The sequence below is a fragment of the Colletotrichum orchidophilum genome (assembly GCF_001831195.1).
Source record: "Colletotrichum orchidophilum strain IMI 309357 chromosome Unknown Scaffold_31.1, whole genome shotgun sequence".
Taxonomy (NCBI): Eukaryota; Fungi; Ascomycota; class Sordariomycetes; order Glomerellales; family Glomerellaceae; genus Colletotrichum; species Colletotrichum orchidophilum.
The window spans coordinates 130,903-150,001 of NW_019172987.1; the positions used below are offsets into that span (position 1 = coordinate 130,903).

Below are 19,099 nucleotides of genomic sequence, written 5' to 3' on the forward strand. Positions count from 1 at the left end.
CAGTCGACCACCACCACGGGCGTCTAGTGCACCTTTTTTTGTGCCGCTGGGCGTCTTTCAAGCTTTGCAATGTATATCTGTTGAAACAATCTCCTTGATGCGCCTGCCTGTGTGAATGTGTCATTGTCATTATGTGAAAAGTATAGCTTCTGGCTTACCGCTTTGCCTACCCCTGATACTTTAGTGATACGTCGTATGTCTGCCAACCCGGTTCCCTAAATCGTTGAATAATTGTGGAAACTGTGCCCTTTATGGACTCGACTGTCCAGGCGTCGTGGATAGCTGACTTGGACAAGTGCCAGGCGCCAGGTTGACAGCACAAAACCCATTGCTGAGTTCCAGGTTCACTCCCAATACGCAAGACCGAGTAGGTACACACCACTAGTCAAACACTTCACCAAGCCGTACATCGTAGTGATTCTGTTAGTACGCCGTGGGCGGTGTGGGTGGTCGTTACAAATATATAAAAATGTGGGGGTTCAGTGGAAGGGAGATTGAGAAAGGGTGAGGGTACGTGAGTGTGAAGACGATCCTCGCGTGACTGATGCTCAGGGGCTCACCCCTACCGAGCCCGTCGACTGATACACAATCGTCTTTGTTGTTGGCACAGGAAGCGTGCCAAGACGTGGTCGAGGGGGATGGTTGCTCCAGGTATATATACCGGTTCTGCGTGGACTCCGCAGAGGTGTGGTGGGGTGGAGAGGGACGTCGACGTGAGCAGATTTGAGGTCGAATGAGTGCGCAAACGTGGATAATCTACCGCGCGGATGTGATTGCCAGTGGAGGGGGACATTCCGGTGGGAGTCTCTGCAGAGTAACCGGTTGTTTGCAACGATGAGCTGGATGAATTAGTAGAGGAAAGCCGGAGAATAGTGCCCCTTCAACGGGATCGATGCGCCAGTGTGGGCCTAGGAGGTGGGACCAGTGCCCCTTTGCATCAATGTGATGCTCAAGGGTCGTTTCAAGAGGCCTACTTACACTGCGAAAGACTCGGAAAATTCGTACTTGTGCAAGGTGAGATACCGCTACGCTCCTCCTGGTTGTGTATGAGGCGCACGTCTTGGTTTGCCTTTAGGGGCTTGGATGTTGCCCTAATCGTTAACATTGAGCGATATTGCCGCCGTCAAAGTCGATTGCATGCTTTGAATATCATTCTTGAGCCTACTGGACTACGTTATGGAGTCTCGATTGCTGATTTTGAGCCTGTCATGGAGGATATCGGACTGAGTTGGAGACAGTTCCCGCGAGATGCGACGATTCCCGGCGTTGATGTCATGGGTTCTTGCACGCCCAGAAGCCGACCAGCTTTGCCCAGCAGATTGGCAGCAATTTGGAAGAAAATGAGAATTTGAAGACGACCATTGACTCTGAGAACGGCGCCAAAATTATCTCTTTGATCGGCTGAATCAGGTCGCATGCGACTGTCTCCAGCCTCTTGTGTATCTGGACGAATATCTCCTCAAAGAGATTGTTAATTTGGCTCCAACAGCTCGTAATGAGGAGAACCCCGGGCTGGTCAAGAACGATCGTGGGAGGGACGATGGTGAGGTAACCGAGGGCCGAGGGCGATTGTGGCTGGGGCGAGCATCGAGAGATCCAGGGTTCCAGATTCGAAGCAACAACTTTCCCAAGCAAGCGTCGTCCATATAGGCTTAGCTCTAGACGTTGTTGGGATATCTTTCTGGAATTAATACGGTTTGTCGAGGTCTGAAAAAGTGCCGATGAAGTCTTGGGAGGTGAGGAGCGCAAGTTCTGGCATAGTTAGGCCGCCAACGCTGAGGAATGAGGATTTGTGGGAGAAGGAACAGAAACCAAGGTGTGCCTTTTTCATCTCCATAGTGGTCAAGGAGGCATTTAGGTCGACGCTTGTTTCCGACAGTTTGGTGAGAGCTCCATGCTGGAATACCGGGTCTGCGACCTGTGGTCTGCTGGTCATGCGTCCCAGCTCATCGTCTGCCTGAGCGGATCCTGTGGTACTCTTCTGAAAGGATAGAGTCCTCTGCTTGACGCGTCGGCCCCGCGTGGTTAGAGGTCTGCCGATCCGGAGCCTGTTGCCGGCGATGCCGTCAAAGCCGCGTTTTGCGCATCGCGTGTAGCGTGTCTCGTTCTCGTGGCCTTGGCGGGAGCATTGGAGCTTTAGGCAACGGCATCGCTACTAGACGGACCGCTTCTGGTTCGGGTGCGTTGTGAATGCCATGCTCGCGATACAATGATTCTCCGACTAGCATTTGTGTCGATGAGATAGACAATGAGCTGTTGGAAGCATTACCGGCTGGACTCAGTCGGAGGCTTTTCAGTTGCTAAGGTTTCGGAGGCTTTCTGTCAGAGGGAGCCAATAAAGGTCCAGGTTACGTGATCTGATGTTGATGCATGTCATCAGGTCGGATCCGATTCGGCTCCGGTCTTGACGATAGGCTCATCCGCTTTCAGGTTCATCCCATCACACCTCGTCTTGTCTTGATGAGATACATGATCATGGTGGAAATGAGATGAGATGGAATTTTTGGTATTGGACACGTGCTTGATCCTTGACTCTGTTGAAGTAAACGCGTCCTTGTCCAAGTGTACTGCGGCCATGCTCTGAAAAGAGAATCACTAATTTCATGAATGATCGACCATCGCACTCATGATTACTCATCGAATATCCTGGGTCTTATAATTCTCTTTTTGGAGTGAATGTGAGATATATAGACACACAGATTACTAGGTATGGATTGAGAAAATCGGGCAACGTTCAAGTTCAAAGACGGGAAGAAACCCAAAGGCAGCTGGTGAGATCAGTAGGTGGGGGTGTTCCTTCCTTCACCAGGGTTCCATTGTCTACCAAGGTGCGTACCTTACCTCGGACATGGAAAGCGGGCAAGTGAATCCCCAGGCACATCGCGCCTTCTCATTCTCGACGATAATCTGATGCGCCGTTTTGGTCATCTTACCTAAGGGAAGGCACTCCAGTCCAGGTCTTTCCAACTTCACCTCCACATCACTACTGCCTTTCCATCTCTTCCATTCACTTACCTCACGTTGCGCTTCTCACCACCAATCCCTCAAGCAGCCCGATTAAAGTTCAAGCGCATCTAGGAGGCTCTCGCTCAGCTCTGTGAATCACCAACTGTTCCTACCACCGACTGTTTCACTACCTTCGTGGCACCTGTCAAGGCCTACAAGAAGGCCCACCGGCTCCCTGATCTCCTCTCTCCAGCCGGAGCGTTTCTCCACCCAACTCCCCGTCATCAACAACTGCATCCTCACTACCTCTTCTCATAGCACCATCGTTAATCTTCCCATCTGTCTATCGATTCGTTCGCTCCAAGACTGATTGAAATAGCAAAACCAGAATATTCCACAATGGCATCAGCTGTCAAATTCGACATTCCAGCTTTCGCTCGCTCATTCACCTGCTTTTCGCGTCTACCGCCCGAAATCCGACAGCAGATCTGGGAAGACGCCATTTTCGAACCAGGCATGCACTTTTTACGTCTCAAAACTGCAGCCCGCATTCGTCACTTACCTTCACCGTTGCCGACCGGCCACTTCGATGGCGACGACGAGGAGGAGGAAGATGATCCTCTTCTCGACTTTGCTCGAGAGAAAATACCTTCTAGGGTCTGGCCTGCCACCCTGGAGCCACGATACCCGACACCCCAGGCCAACATTTCCAACTATCTCGCCGTCAATCGTGTGCTGAACAGACTGTCGGCCACCTGCTTCGAGTCCGCTTCAGTTGTTCGACGTCTGACCAATGCACCCGGTGGCTTGAAGCTAAAAGGCGGCCACGTCGTCTCCCTCGGTGGCTCCTGTGATGTGGTGTGCCTAGAGTACTTGTCTGCCGATGACTTTCGAAGCTGGTGTCGCATGTCTCTGGATATCGAATGCAAACAGCTTGCTAAGATTCGCCACGTGGCTATACCCTACTGTCACGCCTGGGAAGCCAGTGTTTCCGGTTTTCGGTGCAGCCATTGCGGCAACCGCCACGGCGGCGGCGCTCAGAAGGTCTATCCTGTCCACCTCTACGAATTCCTCGCCCGGTATTTACCAAATCTACAAACTTTCTACTTCATCGACTACCTTATTGTCAAGAAGAACATGAGTAACGACTCGCCCGAAGGGGCCCCCGAACAGATCATGTCGCCACCTCCAGATGTTGTTGCAGACCGAGAGCCTGCCTTTGAGCCGTCTAAGAAGCGTGAGAGTTTTCAAGTGATTGAAAGTGGATAATGTATTGACTTGAACCTTGCGTAGGTACAAAGGAAGATGCTGCTGACGGTCTTTCATCGCCGAACAAAGTGGCTGGCCCGGTTGAGACAATGGAGGCGGCCAGCAACGATACAAAGCCAGAGGCAACACCCTCAAGCTCCGATCCGAAGCTGAAAGTTGCGCAAAGAGTATTTAAATGTGAAGGCAGAGTCTTTTGTCAATTCGATGAGGATCACTGGGATGTCAAGTCTAGAGTAGTCGACACCATGTCCTGGCTCCAGAAGAGGTTCATTCTCTATGCCAACCGAAGCAAGCTCAGCAAGCATGCACACCCCGAGAATGTCCAGTTCAAGATTCTGTCATGCGAATGGGATGAAAGGGAACCCGACGCACAGCCAAGGCTGAAGAGAGCTGCACAGGCTGTCAAGAGGGCCTTGGAAAAGAAGCCGCGACCACAACACCACTCACACCCCTTGGACAAAGAGATGCCGCCAATGCTTAATCCGACAACTCCCCCAACTTCGCCATTCTCACCGTCACTTTCTACCTCAATTGACGGGTTCGATTACATTTTTGGCAGAGAGGAAGAATGGGATTTTGCCTTCAGTCAGGTATGTAGGTTATAATGGTCCGGTGGCTCATGGCTGGCGCCTTGTGGTCTAGGCGAATTCAATGGCGGGTCTGAAGGGAAGATGGAATCTTTTCAGATCCCACCTCCAATGAGAAGGTGAAGAACACCTCTCATCGCACGATTCCAACACACAGAGTGACGACTCACAACCTCCTAGAAAGAACCTGGAGATTAATAATAGCATACAGTGGAACTAAACCTTAACCACCTTGTTGTGAACATATTTGTTCATTGTTGATGAGGAGCCAGATTGTGACATGGAGTTGGTCAGAGACTGCTCTTCCATTTCAGCATAAAACGCCATCCGGCAACTTCTTGAGTATTCTAAACCCCTACCACCAGTAGACACCTCGTCGGGGCATGCGGCAGATTGACCGAAGCCAACTATGACGCGTGATGTCATCGACGGAACTTGCGCCGCGCGCGCCAACATCTCCCCGGGCTTGAGCTTACCTTGGGTATAGAAACTACTCCGTCCGCCTTCTTTTTGCCTCACCGGAGCGCATCCAATTCAAGGCATTTCGAAGAAGAAATCGTACGAGGGGCGTCAAGTCAGATGCCCATCTCGATGGAAGCCAATTCGGTTTGGGACGTGTGTTGTTGACGATCACCGGGCTCCGTTGGCTGCCCTTGGTGGGGGTACGGCGTTGGTGCCGATCTGTACAGTTTTGGGACCGCCCTGTGGCCTTTAGACCCCTGACAGGCGACGAGTCAGGGTCCATCCATCCATGAGGGGTACCTTGGAGATGGCAGACGAGCCGCCTGGGGATGGGCATTCTTCAACTTTTCGGTTCTTGACGAGGGCAATTTGGTTGGCGTGACCTGTGGGAGATCCTTTCACGCACCCTTCTTCCTGGCCGGCGCACCGATAATCGCGGCCATTGGCTTTGCTCGCTATATTGGCAATCGATCCCATGTCAGGACGAACTTGACAATAGACAGCAGAACATGTCCAACCGCCAAGCACATTGACACAACGGCAGAGCAGTCTGAGAATCACGACGGAGCCGCCCACGTCATGCACAGTCTACCTAGGCCTTTGGAGATGGGCCATCACCTCGCGAAGAGTGTTCGCTGCGGACCGCGCGGGTGGTGGCTGTGGGCCTAATGAGCGCAGGAATGCGAAGGGGGCTAGGCTCTTCCCTGAGTACAGAACCACTCCCCTGGTTCCCCCCCGGATGCCTCTCCGGGATCCGTTGCTTGTTCTGGAGGTTGACGTCACCTCTGGCTCCCTCTGGCTGCGGTACCAGGCTTCTTGGCTGCAGATTCTAGACTCGGGTCTTTCTTTTCATGCTGTTCTCGACGAACAACAAAGATTGGCTACCTTAGGTAGGCCAAGTCATACATTGGGGGTGTAGAGGTGCCGCGGCTCATTGCATTGTGGGATTCCCCATCCTTGGCGATGCGGTTCTTTACCACCTGGCGTTCTAGACCCCTAATCTGCAGATCCCAACATATCTCCAGTGTCGGCGAAGCGAATGACCTCGCCGGCTTCCATCCACTCGTAAACCTAGCCTGCGTTTTGCCTTGCCAGAGTCAGCACTGGTTTCTCGTGTGGCAAGTGTCGTCCGCGAACCGTTGACAGTCACATTTGGGACAGAAGACGTTTACCGTTGTCGGTACCTACTATGGTAGCATGGGCTTGCTAGGGTGGAGGCAAGCTGGAGAGCGCCATCACGTCACTGTTTGGATGGCGCGACCGCCGTTCTGGCTCCAACGGTGCGGGATCTCATACGCATGTTGCTTGATGGTGTCGTTCGCGGGAGGCGTTCTCTCGTCTAGCGTAAGGCTGCCTCCGTGGAGAGGTTGTTCGATGGCCTCCCTACCCTTCCCAGCTGAGTTTCGTCTCTCCTCCGCCAGCGATTTGATGCTCTTAAATATTCCGTCTGTCCCCGGATGGACCGAACGGAGCAACTACTTTGATCTGTGCCCATTGTGCATTCACTCCAGCCATCACCACCTAAACCTCTTGCATCAGCTTGCTTGACGTTGTCTGCTTCCATCTGTCCAGTGATACCGATGAACTCGAGGCCCTCACTCTCCGGTACTGAAGACCCATCGGTATTCCGCACCCGAAAAACTTCGGACAACTGTCGGCCCCACCCACCCATCCGAACCATACAGCTGTCCCGTACAGCAATTTTGTTCCTTGACCTGGAATCGTTCTTGGCAAGATTATCCCACTGCAACGATGCCACCCTCGTCCACTGGCGCTGTGTATAATTACAGCCACAAGTGAGTAGCGTGAAGCCATCTGCAGACTCTTTAGAGTCAGCCTGTCGCGTTTTTGAGGTCTCTCCTGCTGACCCCACGGTGTTCTGGCCGCGTAGAGTCTCCAACGGAGCACCAACAGGCCCGACCCCTGTTCCGGTCGCGCCGGCAGAGCGACCCGCAATTCCCGTATCTTCGGACTTGGCATACTCAATCAACCGATACGTCGACACTCCGGCGCCCTCGGACCGCCATATTCGGGCCCCGCTTTTCACTCGCCCGTTGCCGTCGCCGTCGCCGGAAGAAGCAGCGCTTGCTGGAAGCGTACGCATGGAGGGATTATTGAAAGAAATCTACCCTGACCGGCCAAACTGACAGATAATGAGGTCAAGGCATGTCACAAGTAGTGCAATATACCACAGTATTCCCTTTAAATGCTTTTGAAATCCGGATTTGCACTTTTTGCCACCAAAATCAGTAAACCAGTCCAGAAGAGGTGCCAGTTCAAATGGCAGAAAAATTCACATCCATCGTCTCATACAATTCGACTCAAGTTTTCGGCTGATGGTGTATTTGTTTGCCAAGCCTTCTTGTTCTCATCTGGGGTAGGCGGGCAAAACCTCATTTCGTGGACTGCGGCAACAGCGACGTGCAACTGCCGCTTGACCGGACCTCACCACAATGTGCGCCGCCAAGAATACGCCAGGCGAAAAACCACTCGCCTTGACATTCCCTCGACTAACCCGTTGGACATGTGATGACTGTTGTGTTCTGCTTTGCTCTTGGTCCCCGCACAGACGGCCTTGACATGTTTCGCCGCCGTGTAATCTCAGAGCAGACCGAGCCACAGTCCTCGTCGCTCTTTGGAGGATCGTCTTAGACTGCACCGTGAGACGAAGGGCACGGGCCGCTAGTTCCGATAAGCAATTCTTTTCAGGACTGTCGCATGTGAGGACTCCTGGGAGAAGACGACCTGGGTTGGCTAGCTCGGAAATTTTCTTGGGGGGTTTCCTACCTTCTTCATCTCTACTTTACCCGTGTGTGATTCATGAAATGCATTCGAGGCATGGAGCGGTCCCGTGCGTGTCAAGTCTCCAGCCCGAAGGCGAATGTCGCGCGAGGAGCCAGTCATCGAGCTGTTTCCGCCGAGAATTCGGATAGCTCAGATATCTCTCGGCTTAAGTCATCCATGTCGCCCCCTCTCTTCTCAAACCCGGGGTGCAGCGTGCAGGAGACATGATTGGATCAGCTTCATCTCTTACTCAACTCCTGTTTGGGGCTTTTCGCTGTCCCAGATATGCAGACCATACGCCACGATGCAAGCAGACTCTGCCACACTATCCGCAGCCCCCAGGTGCTCATCTGTGACATTGGCTGTAAGGAACCAGTCACCTGGATATGCGCATTCTCTTCACACAAGCTGGAGACTTGAGATGGCTGGGAGCTTGGAGCAGTGGGATGGCCCGTTGATCCGTGAGGTGTGTTACCTTGGACGAACTTGCCATCTCGATGGGTCCAGTCATGTCTTGTGCCTTTCACTGACCTGAGCTCTAGTTGAGTTCACGGCATAAACCCCCTGCCGCGCAGGAGCAACTCTGCTTATGTAGGTGACGAACGACAGCAGGCCGAGTGATTGATGCCAAGATTCTCTCCACTTCTGAATCTCCAGTTTTCAAATGACCACATATCATGCTAAGTGGCTTGCTGGGTGAGGCCATCTAGGCCCAAGAATCTTTGGGTATTTTGCTTCGATACTTGCTTTCCAAAAGTTTGACAAACCGCTTTGTTGGGGCTAGAATCTATGTGGAACGGTTTGGATTGAGTGGCGTTTGTTAGTGTCATATCTTCCCGGGCACTAGAGCTTAAGAATCCCCTTAGCGACGATACATGGAAACCTGTGATTGCCTTGGCACTGGACGAAGCCATCATACATGTTTTGCAGCGACGGCGGTCCGGGCTAGACGAGCCAAGGTTTGCCGTCAGTATGGCAAACGAGCCAAGGTTTGCCGTCAGTATGGCAAACGAGCCAAGATTTCAATTTCCTCAATCTGCTAAAATTGAAGCTCCTTGATTCAGCCCAGGTACTCGGAGATGAGATTCCCACTCTCTCCAGCTTTCGTGATTTCAGGGTTAACGTGAGGGAAAAGGGCAGGGAAAACCGCTCCGGAGCAAATGCACGGACAGGCTTTGTTTCTCTAGCCCCCCCGCGGATCTCCCTACATTACCGACCTACGTTAGTCGACTCTATTCCTACGCGTGTGGGTCTCTCAGTTTATGGCTTCTCAACGGCTACCCCCAGAACCCAGACAACGACCAAACTTGAACCGGTTAGCCGGCATCTCGGTATGACACTGCCTCCAAGGCACCAAGAATCAAGGGGGATCCCACATTTAACGGATAACTTGGGGAAGTGCAGGGCCGACCTGGGCCAAGTCCATCCTTTAGTCCAAGGGCACGGCCCGGTGCTACGGCCGGACGTGAAACGCTACAGCTGGACGACGGGGAGATCGTCGGGACAATGGAGGAGGACTGAGAGCGCCGTGCGGATGTCCATCCTAGGCCAGAAACTCGTTGGAAATACTTTTTTGTCGAAGGAAAAGCAGCGAGGGTTGTGGCAACTGGTATCTTTGAATTTGGCAGCGCTAATGCAGAGCAAAGTAGTCATCATCTCTCGCCTCCGAGGTAGCTTGAGCCGTCAGCTGGACCACAAGAGTATGTCTGATATTCCTAACTGGCGGCTGTTTACTACTTGCCTCCATGACTTACCTCCCGGAACTTTTGGGTAAGCGCATGTTCGTTCTATGGTAAGTGCAGGGGGTGGCACTGGTCGTCGCCAAGATCACTCCGAGCTTTGAGCATGCTTCTTCCCGCTGCCAAGAGAAATCCTGCCCAACCACTTATGATTTCGACCCTGCTTTTGGGAAGGACTTTTTCAACTTGATCCTCGAGCTTGGCAAATTGGGACCGAACCATCGGTTCTCGCCGCATCTCCTGGCGAGCAACTTTACGGGTGAGCTGCCAGGGGGATCAAACGGACACCGCAGTCACCAAGTGCCCCCTTTGCAAAGACCCGTGCCTTGCATCAATTCTCCCTGCATCATGCCTTCCCGCATCCGTCATGGTCAGAAAGGGCCCCATCACTTAACCAGGTCTATCTGTACGTTCTACACAGATAGAGTACTGGGACGCACTAACAAACTAAGGTTTTGACCGGAGCTACTAGTCCACGCCCTGCACGTGGGGAGCAGCGGCGGCAGACACGGGTGACAGGCAGAAAGGGCGTTTCACGATGGTATGCTTCGACAGAAAATTTTCGAAAGATGCATGGCTCTTGGACCACGTCACACTGCTCTGTGCCGTGCTGTGCCCAAAACCAGCGAGTAACTCTGTCTGCCTGAGAACACACCCTGCCAGCTTGCTCACGTAGTCCAGATTACCGATAGCGTCACTGAGTCTCGGTCTGGTCTGAGGCTTGGACTGCTCGGGGCTCTGAGATGCAGCTTGGCATTGCCCACCACAGCCCGCCTCGTGGTTGATGGTCGCCCTTCCCCATCAGTGCCACTTTCTTGTCCTTGTCAAGGCACAGCAATAGTGGCTGTTTCGACGCCCAAGGGGTCATCTTGGAAGCTTGCCGAAGCGGATCTCCGGGCGAAACGGGAGGGTTCACGCAGGCCATGAACGGTTGACGCCCAGAACATAAATATCCTATCACGAACCCGTCTGGTAGCCTTTTCCTTTCTCATCAGATCACTCTCACACCGCTTCACTTCGCCTTTCGACAGCTAGTCTCTCGCACCCCTTTTCGACACTTACAACTTTCGTAGACTCGGCTTCTCGAATCATTCCCTATTCAACTTCTTCTCAACCTTTTCTAACCAACCAACTCATCCAATAACTATCAAAATGCACGCCAAGGCCGTTGCTCTTTCTCTCGCCGCCGCGGCGGTTGTCAACGCTGATCTTCGCATCAACAACAACGACATTCCCCAGGACTGCTCTGCCATCTGCCGCCCCGTCCGTGACCTCGGCAACATCTGCACCGTCAACTTCGTCCCCGGCCAGAGCAACAACAACAGCGATCAGCTCCAGGATGAGCTCGACTCCCAGTGTGTCTGCACCAACAACTCCTTCGACCTGAAGAACTTGGCTGGCCAGTGCAATGCCTGCATGATCGAGAAGGTTCCCTCTGACCAGCAGCGCAGCCTTGAGGGTACGTTTCTTTTCGAGATAACTTACAACTAGCTCTCTGTGAATCAGTGAGCTAACCCGATGATTTTACACAGGTATCCAGAGCATCATGAACGTGTGCCAGCTGCCCAGCGCCAGCGGCTACGCTTCCTCATCCACCTCCATCGCCAACACCGTCATCGTCCTCGCCACCCGCCTGACTGCCAGCAGCCAGCTTACCACCACCTTTGGCGGTGCCCAGACCACCGGAACTTCCTCCAGCCGTACTCACTCCACCGAGCGTTCCACCATCACCACCACCTTCCTCACCTCCGGCAACGGTGGCCTCCCCTCCATCGCCACCTCCACCATCGTCGGTGGTGGTCGCCAGACCGGCAATGCTGCCCCCGGCCTCGTCGCCCCCGGCAGCAACGGCATGCTCGGCGCCGTCGGTGCCATCGTCGCTGGTGCCTTTGCTCTTGGTGCTTTCATGCTCTAAATGGCTGGTTTCCACCGACCGGGTATGAAGCAAGTGAACGTCACGACAGGAGTTTGGAAAGAGGAGGATAATATGCATGGAAGTTTGTTATGTCTGATGAAGTAACGGTTACGCGTGAGACGGGGGAGTATCATGGTTTGCGTCACTCCTTTGGTCTTTTTTTTGGGTTTGGCTGTATCGCGAATAAGATATCTTTGTACTGCTTACAGGTTTTTCCAATTGACGATAGATGCCGCACTCAGACTTCTGTTCCCACCACTCTTGGACAATATGTGAAGTGTAGCTATAGCCTAACCTCTGTTGCAAATTATCATTGCTTGCCATGGGGCAAGTGATTCAGGGAGATTCAAGCTCATGCTTGTTTCTCGAGATAGAACGCGATTGTTATCTCAGAAGCTGTCTCCTCGTCTTGCTCATCATGGCCTTGTTTACGCGCGGCTGGCAAAAGGACCGTATTCTGAAAATTCCTGACTGGGTTCTTCATCTCGAAGAGCATGTTGACGTTCTCGAGTGTGCGGCTCATGCGCTCTGGTACGCCGAGGTAGGCGAACACCAGTAAGAGCACAGAATTCTGAGAGTACCGAATATCAGACAAACCTTGGACCCTAGGTAGGTTAGTGTAGGGGGTGTTGAGTAGATACGGTAGCATAAAAGCGACGGTGAACTGCAATTCAATGCCGATGACGCTGTCCGTCCGAAACGTAATGTCACGGAGGCGCATGCTCGGAATCTCGGCAGAAAGGACCTGCGATGTTGGTGCCCAGCCGAGACTGAACCCCGTAGTCGTCACAATCATCATGGCGACAATTGCTGACTTGACGGCGACGCTCGGATTGAGCGTGAGTCCGAGAGCGCCCACGGCAAGAAAACCGGCCGTCTGAATCGACCCGCCGAAGAAGATGACGTTTCTAATGCCGATGATAAGTCAGCCAATCGGTGCAAGAAGCTGGGACTCGAGGTACACAATGTAGACGAGAGGGCCTCGCCTTTGACACAACTCACCCAATAGGACCATGGAACAAACTACCATGACCATATTGATGCAAGAGATCCCCATGGTGACGGTGAAGGGGTCGATGAACCCCAAATGCTTGAAAAAATGACGCCATACAGGGAGGCAAATATTGCACCTGTAGCCTGCAGGAAGAAGTTGACACTAATGACAGACAAGGCCCGCTTATCCAATTGCTTGCTACGGATTGTGTGTATGAAAGTACCCTTCTCGACTTCGTGGTCGATGCCTGCACGGATGTGAGACATGTCGACAGCGATTTTGGTCTCAGTGAACCCGCCTTTGCAAAGGCATGTGAGAGCTACAAGTTCTTTATCGACTTCAAATTACCTCTGGGACAAACCAGACTTGGGTTATGACTATCAAGGCGACGATGTCAAAAAGTATACAATGGATCAGGTAGGCCGCAGCAGACTTCCAGTTCCCGGTACCTCGGGTCATGGCGTTGGCCACCGTCTGAAAGAAATATATCAGCATATATCTCAGCAGATTCGTAATGGTGTTTGGCTCACTGAAAGACTCAGTTGGTACGTGCCCACAACGAGCCCACGAGCTTTTTTGGTGTTATTTCAAACCAGGACATGGGCATGACGGCGAGCTCTATGTCAACATAAATGTAAGCCAGTATCCTGGCAGCGAGGGTTTGATCGCGGCTTTTGGACGTCACTATTTGTCGTTGCTACACATGACCAAATGCTGATCGAGGACATGCACATCTGTCGGCCGCATACTTCCTAACTATGCTTCTGATCAAAATGCCTGACCAGAAGACGGAGCTGTCAACACATCATCCTTCCTGAAACGAATCGACTTAACAAATGTCTCACCGGTGCCGACCCCAATGTATTTATGTCGCAACCTGGCAAAAAGAGAAAGCCACCAGCTTTCAGGATAGTAAGTTTTTGTCTTAGCATTATACCAGGCGAATGATCGCCCGAAAGTGTCCATCGCCTGTGCCGAGTTGACGCCTTGGTCGAGGCCGAAACGATCATTCCCGAGAGATGTCTTCTCGCCTATCCCCGCTAACAACTGTTCTCACCTGACCATAGAGCTGGAATTTTTTGGATGTTGATGCTGAAGTATGTGGAGAAAGATCAATATTCTGGGGTTTCCAATCCGAGTCAGATACCAAGACTCGGGCTTTGATGTTGATTTATGCCGCTAAACCAGGGGCTCCGGCCTTTTTTGCCAGCATCGCCTTGAATCTGCTTCCCAGGATATTCCAATGTTCTGTGGTATGTCCTACCAAAATCAAAGTACCAGCAGATTCTGATACAATTGTAACCAAATTTCCTGATCATCATCGCCGACGACCTCGGATTATAACTTTCGTGATTTCAGCCTATATGGGGGCGAGGTTCATACAACAGTTCTGAATAGCTTGCAAAAGATGGCATTCGCATGAAAACTTTCACACTGCGTCACCATGCTCGCCCACAAGGACACTGTTGTTCTTCAGAACTGAGATTTGATACGTATGTGTCTATTCATCGCATGGCAACAGCTTACGGAGTTTTAAAGGTCGAATGGTTGAACATATGAGACATTTTGGAGACTATTTCAAAAATAAACCCTGTTATGTGGCTACATGTACTTCGCCTAAGATTCCACAAGACCCTGGCTATCACGCCATAATTTCTGGAAAGAGGAAAAGGGTAAGCCAGACTCACTCACGACGGTGGCAAACGCTTCAGTATCAGTGTTACTGACATCTAGTGTTCTACAGGCACCACGGATTGACCAAGTCGCTCGCGACTTGCAATCGAGGCCTTACGAAAGGCTTTAGCTTTCTGCGAGGCTCCGGAAACCATTGCGCCTACGAGCCTCAGCTGGAAGATGACGAGTTCAAGAGTCCCTGTCTCGACACTGAAGGCTCGTGGATGGATGGGGATAGGCTAGTCAAATACAGAACAAAAACTGACCGACGACCTTTACTCAACGCAATACTCTAACATCATATGATCAGATTTTTCAAGGGGAGAGACTAGAAGGAGAAAGAGCAACCATTCTCTACTTATTTCTCCTTTACCGCGCCTTACTGGCCTCTCCAGGCCTTACGAGAGGTGGTCCAGAAATACGGTACAAGCTGAATGTACTCTTCATGCGCGATGGTCACTAATGATTGTCTAAGCTGGTAAATACGACGAAGAACCCGGTGCGTCGACACAGCGGAGGACGCAGGTTACAACGCTTCGTCAATCTCGGTCTCATGGGCAAGGTCATTGATCACACGCCACCACTTGGCGTACTGGATAACTGGAATAACAGGACGAAGCGGGAGCGTAAGGAATCTGCACGAAAAATGGAAGTTACTACTTCCATGGTAGGTCTTATCGATGAGAATATTGGACGAGTCAATTAAAACCTTGAGGCTACAGCAAAAATCGATGACACTTTTGCCCTTTTCATGTCAGATAATGGCCCGAGGGTGGTGCTCTTGAAGCCATTCCTGTAAGTTTCCCCGTTTCATCACTCATCGCATCAGCACGATACTTACTTTCGCTTTGCCGCAGGTGATTGGAGGAGAAATGACGTTTTCTGGCATAGTCCAAAAGTCCTACGACAACATTGGGCGTCGAGACGTCTGTCGCCTAGCATGGTCAGTATTTTCGTCTAGTCTTTAGGTGGCTGTAATTTGCCGCAGACGCAAATAAGGTTCGCGATGGAATGTGCCGCAACGGCGCCATCACGCGGCTCGAACTGTTGGAGAACGGACGGTGGTATTGGTAGCTGAGCCCATGTTTGATTCGCTACCCCCCTTTTGCCAGCCAAGTCCGAAGAGATCACGCATCAGCTCACCACAGTGATGAACATCCTCCCCACAATCCTAGAACTGGCTCAGGTCCAACACCATGGCACATCGTCCCGAGGTCGTCAAATCGTAACATCCCGTAGTAAGTCCTGGGTGGATCGTCTTACTTCTCCCGATTACGCGGCGCCGGACTCGACTGTTCACGGAGAAGACGTGCACGTTCACGGCTGGGTGTCCTTCGCGCAATTCGCGAAGACATGTGGAAGGCGTTCTAGTTGAACAAAAGCAGGGGAAAGGATGACCAGGAGCATTTAGAGGGTAAACTGCGGAGATGAACGACGTATCAGACAAGAAGCCGCAAGTGATGCGGAGGCTTGCCGATCACTGGGAACGGTACTTTACAAAGACCGGGATGACCCTGACGCCAGAGTTTGCTATCACCAAGGTTTAGTAGAGTCTAAAGATCGGATGATATCTTTGGACCAGTCGCACGCCGTGGCTTACACAACCGTAGATAAGCAGCTGCTAGGCCGAGCCTGGTTCAATTCACAGGGAAATCACTTTCAAAGAGAATCTAGAAGCTAGAGAGAACCAGGAATTCGAAGTTTATGATGTACTGCTGGTGTAGTTGCGCGCACGCGTGGTCAAAGTCAGGATCATTGTCTTTTCTCATCACAAACAATACCGAGGTCCTGATGGGGATATTCCACGCGAGTCATGCATCCTGCGGCAATTTCCTTCAAGGGTGAGAAGCAAAAGCACCGGGTTTCTTGTTGAATAGGAGAATACTTTATTTTTAGGTACTTTCATCATGTTGTTTGTGACCGAGATTTGAAGATGACCCAATGGGCGCCCGAACTCCTGACAATGACCTGGTATTGTTTCCAAAATTCCCATCCCGACAACCTTTTCAGCAGACCCATTCCAAGCATGATTCCCCAGGGTTTGCGCACACGCCGCAAGGCGAGTTGCAGCAGGTCTTTCCTATCGGGCAGATGACCTCGCCGCAAGTCTGTGCATCCGCCGGTACGGTGCCGTTGGACTTGCAAGCAACAGGATGCTCTAAACGGAAGTTGAAAACTTTGCAGTAAGTGTTTTCGGGGCAAGCGACACCGATGCATTGGTCTTGCGCGGGTTCTTCGGCTGGTGGGCAGGTGGTAGGGGCGGCGGAGGCGGCTAAGGCGAAGGCGAAGACGCCGATGAGACGCGAGTGAAGGAACATCATGTTGATGGGTTGGTTTTGTTGGTAAAGAACGACTGACTGAGTTGGAATCGAGGTTTTGGCTGAAGATGGACGAGTGACTGGCTTTGAGGGGCAACAGAGTTTATTCAAGCCGAGGCGGAAACGTCAACCTTTATGGTCCCGAAGTGAAAGTGAGGGACTCACCCCATTGTGGGCGGCGGGCAGTAGGTTTGGCGCGATTCAGGGAACAATTATAGTTTGTTGTTTGAAAGTGATTGATTGCTGGCGTCAATTCCTTGTCTCCAGTTATATCAAAGGGATGGGCCAACGTTAAACAACGGCACGCGCGTCGACCAACTAACTCACGGGCAAAGCGTACTATAAGGCTCGAGAAGAGGGGAGGCCACACCCCAAAGGCTGAGGGAACAAGAGTAAGCAACCCGGCATGTTCGGACGAAGACGATGATCGCGTCTTGGCAGTGAAGAAAATAGATGGATTAGATTAGCTATTGATTAATTAATTATTCATGCTCCAGGGGCATTTCAGTTTAACGTTTCCCCCTTCCCCATTATACGTCCCCATTACTACGGTCCTCCATGTTCCAATCTGTGGGGAGAACTATGCAAGCCTCCTTGCATTCCCATGTTGTTATTGAGATATTAGTAGCCTGTCGCCGAGGGCTCGGGCGGTCGCGAGCGCCGACTTGCTGAATTGGCTCCCGTCCACTGCGGGCCGGGATCGACAGCAGGGACCTAGGCCACAGGGGCCTTAGGAGGAGAGCCCGGCACACAGATCGGTGCACCGTTCTTTTCCTCGCAGAAGTAGTCGGGGATGCATTTGACGGTAGAGCAGGAGAGGATTCCGGTCGGGACGGGGAGCAATGAGATTAAGGTGGTAGGATTGATAGGAAGGACCGAGAGGGCGCGAAGGGGCAGAACCTTGGCGGTGATAGGCTCGCCCTTGACGCTGACGGAGGGGATGGCTGGCAGAGTCGGGAGCGCAGGAAGATCGACGGAGGTCGGGACGACGTCGCGGGCAACCACAGGGACGGCGGGGGCAGGGATAACAACGGGGACAGCAAGGGAGAAGGTGACGGGTGGGACGGTGGGAAGCGGGATAGAGATGTCTCGTTCGACGTTCAACTTCGCGAGAGGGGTGGGCAGAATGGCGAGCAGAGAGCTAAGAGCCGAACCGTCAATAGTAGGCAAGGCGCGCTCGAGGTTCAGCTTGGGAATAGTTGTAGGCAGAGCGGCGATGAGGCTGCTGAGAACTGAAGCACCGGCGGTAGGCAAGTCGCGCTCGAGGTTCAGCTTGGAGACGGTGGTGGGAAGAGCGGCGAGCAGAGAGCTGAGGAGAGTGGCATCAACCGCAGGCAGGTCGCGTTCCAAGTTCAACTTCGGGATGGCAGTGGGCAGAGCGGCGAGCAGGCTGCTAAGGGCCGAGATATCAATGGTGGTTGTAAGGTCGCGCTCGAGGTTGAGCTTGGGCAGAGTGGTGGGCACAACGGTAGGCAGGGTGATGTCAGCCGGGAGACCAGTGATTGAGAGAATGTCGCCAGCAACGGCAGCACCGGAGCCCTCGGGGGTTCCGACGCCGGGAAGAGTAATGCTATGAGGAGCGACTTTAACCACCGGCAGAGTCGGAAGGGGAGTGTTGGGGAACGACAGCGAGATGTCCCGGGGGTGCTTGCGAGCCGGGAGGGAGACGGAAGTTGTGGGCAGAGCCGGGATCTCAATGCTGATGGAGGGAAGCTCTGGGATCTCTCGTGGGATGTTGAGAGTCGGGATAGCGGGGATACCAGTGGCCTCAATCTTGACTGAGACGGAAAGAATCGACGACAGAAGCGGAAGCGCAACTGGGAGGTCCCGAGGGATGTTCAGGTCCGGAACATTTACAGCCACAGGGATAGTGGTAGGCGGGATGGTTACTTTGACAGAAAGGGTGGGCAGAGGTGGAAGCGTCGGAGCTGAGAGCGTCGGAGCCGTGAGATCCCGGGGAATCTTGAGACTCGGAAGAGAGGTGAGGGTTGTAGGAAGAGCCGGAAGATCAATGTCGGGAACGCCTCGGGGAGCGTTGACCGGAGGCGGGGACGGGAGCTCCACATTGGGAAGAGTCAAGGAGAATGACAAAGATTCCAATTTAATGGAGATAGGACCAATCGAATCGGCAATGCCAGCTTCAGCTTCGGGCTGAGGAGCAGGCGCAGGGTTGGCTGCCACACCAAGAGCCAGGGCAAAGGTAGTGAGAATGCGAATGGAAGCCATCTTGAGATGTTTGAATTATTGATTCAAGAACCTTTGCTGAAGAAGATGTGAAGATATTCGAATTGCTGTGGCGAGTGAAGAAGAATTGATCGAGGAGGGAAATAGTCAGTCACTTTATACTCGACTATCATGCTTCTCATTCGCACTGAATCCCGCGATCTTCCTAATTCACTCATTATGATCTT

General features: G+C 52.5%; 9 protein-coding genes across 9 annotated transcripts; 3 read left to right on the forward strand and 6 right to left on the reverse strand.

The window, feature by feature from the left end:
• Positions 1 to 1,687: 1,687 nt before the first annotated feature.
• On the reverse strand, positions 1,688 to 2,477 carry CORC01_04663 (uncharacterized protein; the record flags this gene model as incomplete). Its single annotated transcript, XM_022616310.1, has 2 exons — positions 1,688 to 2,115; positions 2,447 to 2,477. The coding sequence occupies 2 exons, from the start codon at positions 2,475 to 2,477 to the stop codon at positions 1,688 to 1,690; spliced, it is 459 nt and encodes a 152-aa protein (XP_022477161.1).
• Positions 2,478 to 3,345: 868 nt separating this feature from the next.
• CORC01_04664 (uncharacterized protein) lies at positions 3,346 to 4,820 on the forward strand (the record flags this gene model as incomplete). Its single annotated transcript, XM_022616311.1, has 2 exons — positions 3,346 to 4,183; positions 4,240 to 4,820. 2 exons carry the CDS (start codon positions 3,346 to 3,348, stop codon positions 4,818 to 4,820), a joined length of 1,419 nt encoding a protein of 472 aa, XP_022477162.1.
• Positions 4,821 to 6,499: 1,679 nt separating this feature from the next.
• On the reverse strand, positions 6,500 to 7,368 carry CORC01_04665 (uncharacterized protein; the record flags this gene model as incomplete). The annotated part of the gene is made up of 2 exons (XM_022616312.1): positions 6,500 to 6,711; positions 6,786 to 7,368. The coding sequence occupies 2 exons, from the start codon at positions 7,366 to 7,368 to the stop codon at positions 6,500 to 6,502; spliced, it is 795 nt and encodes a 264-aa protein (XP_022477163.1).
• On the forward strand, positions 7,017 to 7,443 carry CORC01_04666 (uncharacterized protein; the record flags this gene model as incomplete). The annotated part of the gene is made up of 3 exons (XM_022616313.1): positions 7,017 to 7,060; positions 7,156 to 7,360; positions 7,423 to 7,443. The coding sequence occupies 3 exons, from the start codon at positions 7,017 to 7,019 to the stop codon at positions 7,441 to 7,443; spliced, it is 270 nt and encodes an 89-aa protein (XP_022477164.1).
• Positions 7,444 to 7,632: 189 nt separating this feature from the next.
• Positions 7,633 to 7,974, reverse strand: CORC01_04667 (uncharacterized protein; the record flags this gene model as incomplete). The annotated part of the gene is made up of 1 exon (XM_022616314.1): positions 7,633 to 7,974. A coding segment is annotated over one exon (342 nt), but the record flags the coding sequence as incomplete, so codon positions are not given.
• Positions 7,975 to 10,939: 2,965 nt separating this feature from the next.
• Positions 10,940 to 11,702, forward strand: CORC01_04668 (uncharacterized protein; the record flags this gene model as incomplete). The annotated part of the gene is made up of 2 exons (XM_022616315.1): positions 10,940 to 11,246; positions 11,320 to 11,702. The coding sequence occupies 2 exons, from the start codon at positions 10,940 to 10,942 to the stop codon at positions 11,700 to 11,702; spliced, it is 690 nt and encodes a 229-aa protein (XP_022477166.1).
• A 352-nt stretch (positions 11,703 to 12,054) lies between these two features.
• CORC01_04669 (uncharacterized protein) lies at positions 12,055 to 12,962 on the reverse strand (the record flags this gene model as incomplete). Its single annotated transcript, XM_022616316.1, has 2 exons — positions 12,055 to 12,610; positions 12,814 to 12,962. 2 exons carry the CDS (start codon positions 12,960 to 12,962, stop codon positions 12,055 to 12,057), a joined length of 705 nt encoding a protein of 234 aa, XP_022477167.1.
• A 3,414-nt stretch (positions 12,963 to 16,376) lies between these two features.
• Positions 16,377 to 16,691, reverse strand: CORC01_04670 (uncharacterized protein; the record flags this gene model as incomplete). Its single annotated transcript, XM_022616317.1, has 1 exon — positions 16,377 to 16,691. One exon carries the CDS (start codon positions 16,689 to 16,691, stop codon positions 16,377 to 16,379), a length of 315 nt encoding a protein of 104 aa, XP_022477168.1.
• A 711-nt stretch (positions 16,692 to 17,402) lies between these two features.
• On the reverse strand, positions 17,403 to 18,914 carry CORC01_04671 (uncharacterized protein; the record flags this gene model as incomplete). The annotated part of the gene is made up of 1 exon (XM_022616318.1): positions 17,403 to 18,914. The coding sequence occupies one exon, from the start codon at positions 18,912 to 18,914 to the stop codon at positions 17,403 to 17,405; it is 1,512 nt and encodes a 503-aa protein (XP_022477169.1).
• Positions 18,915 to 19,099: the final 185 nt, after the last annotated feature.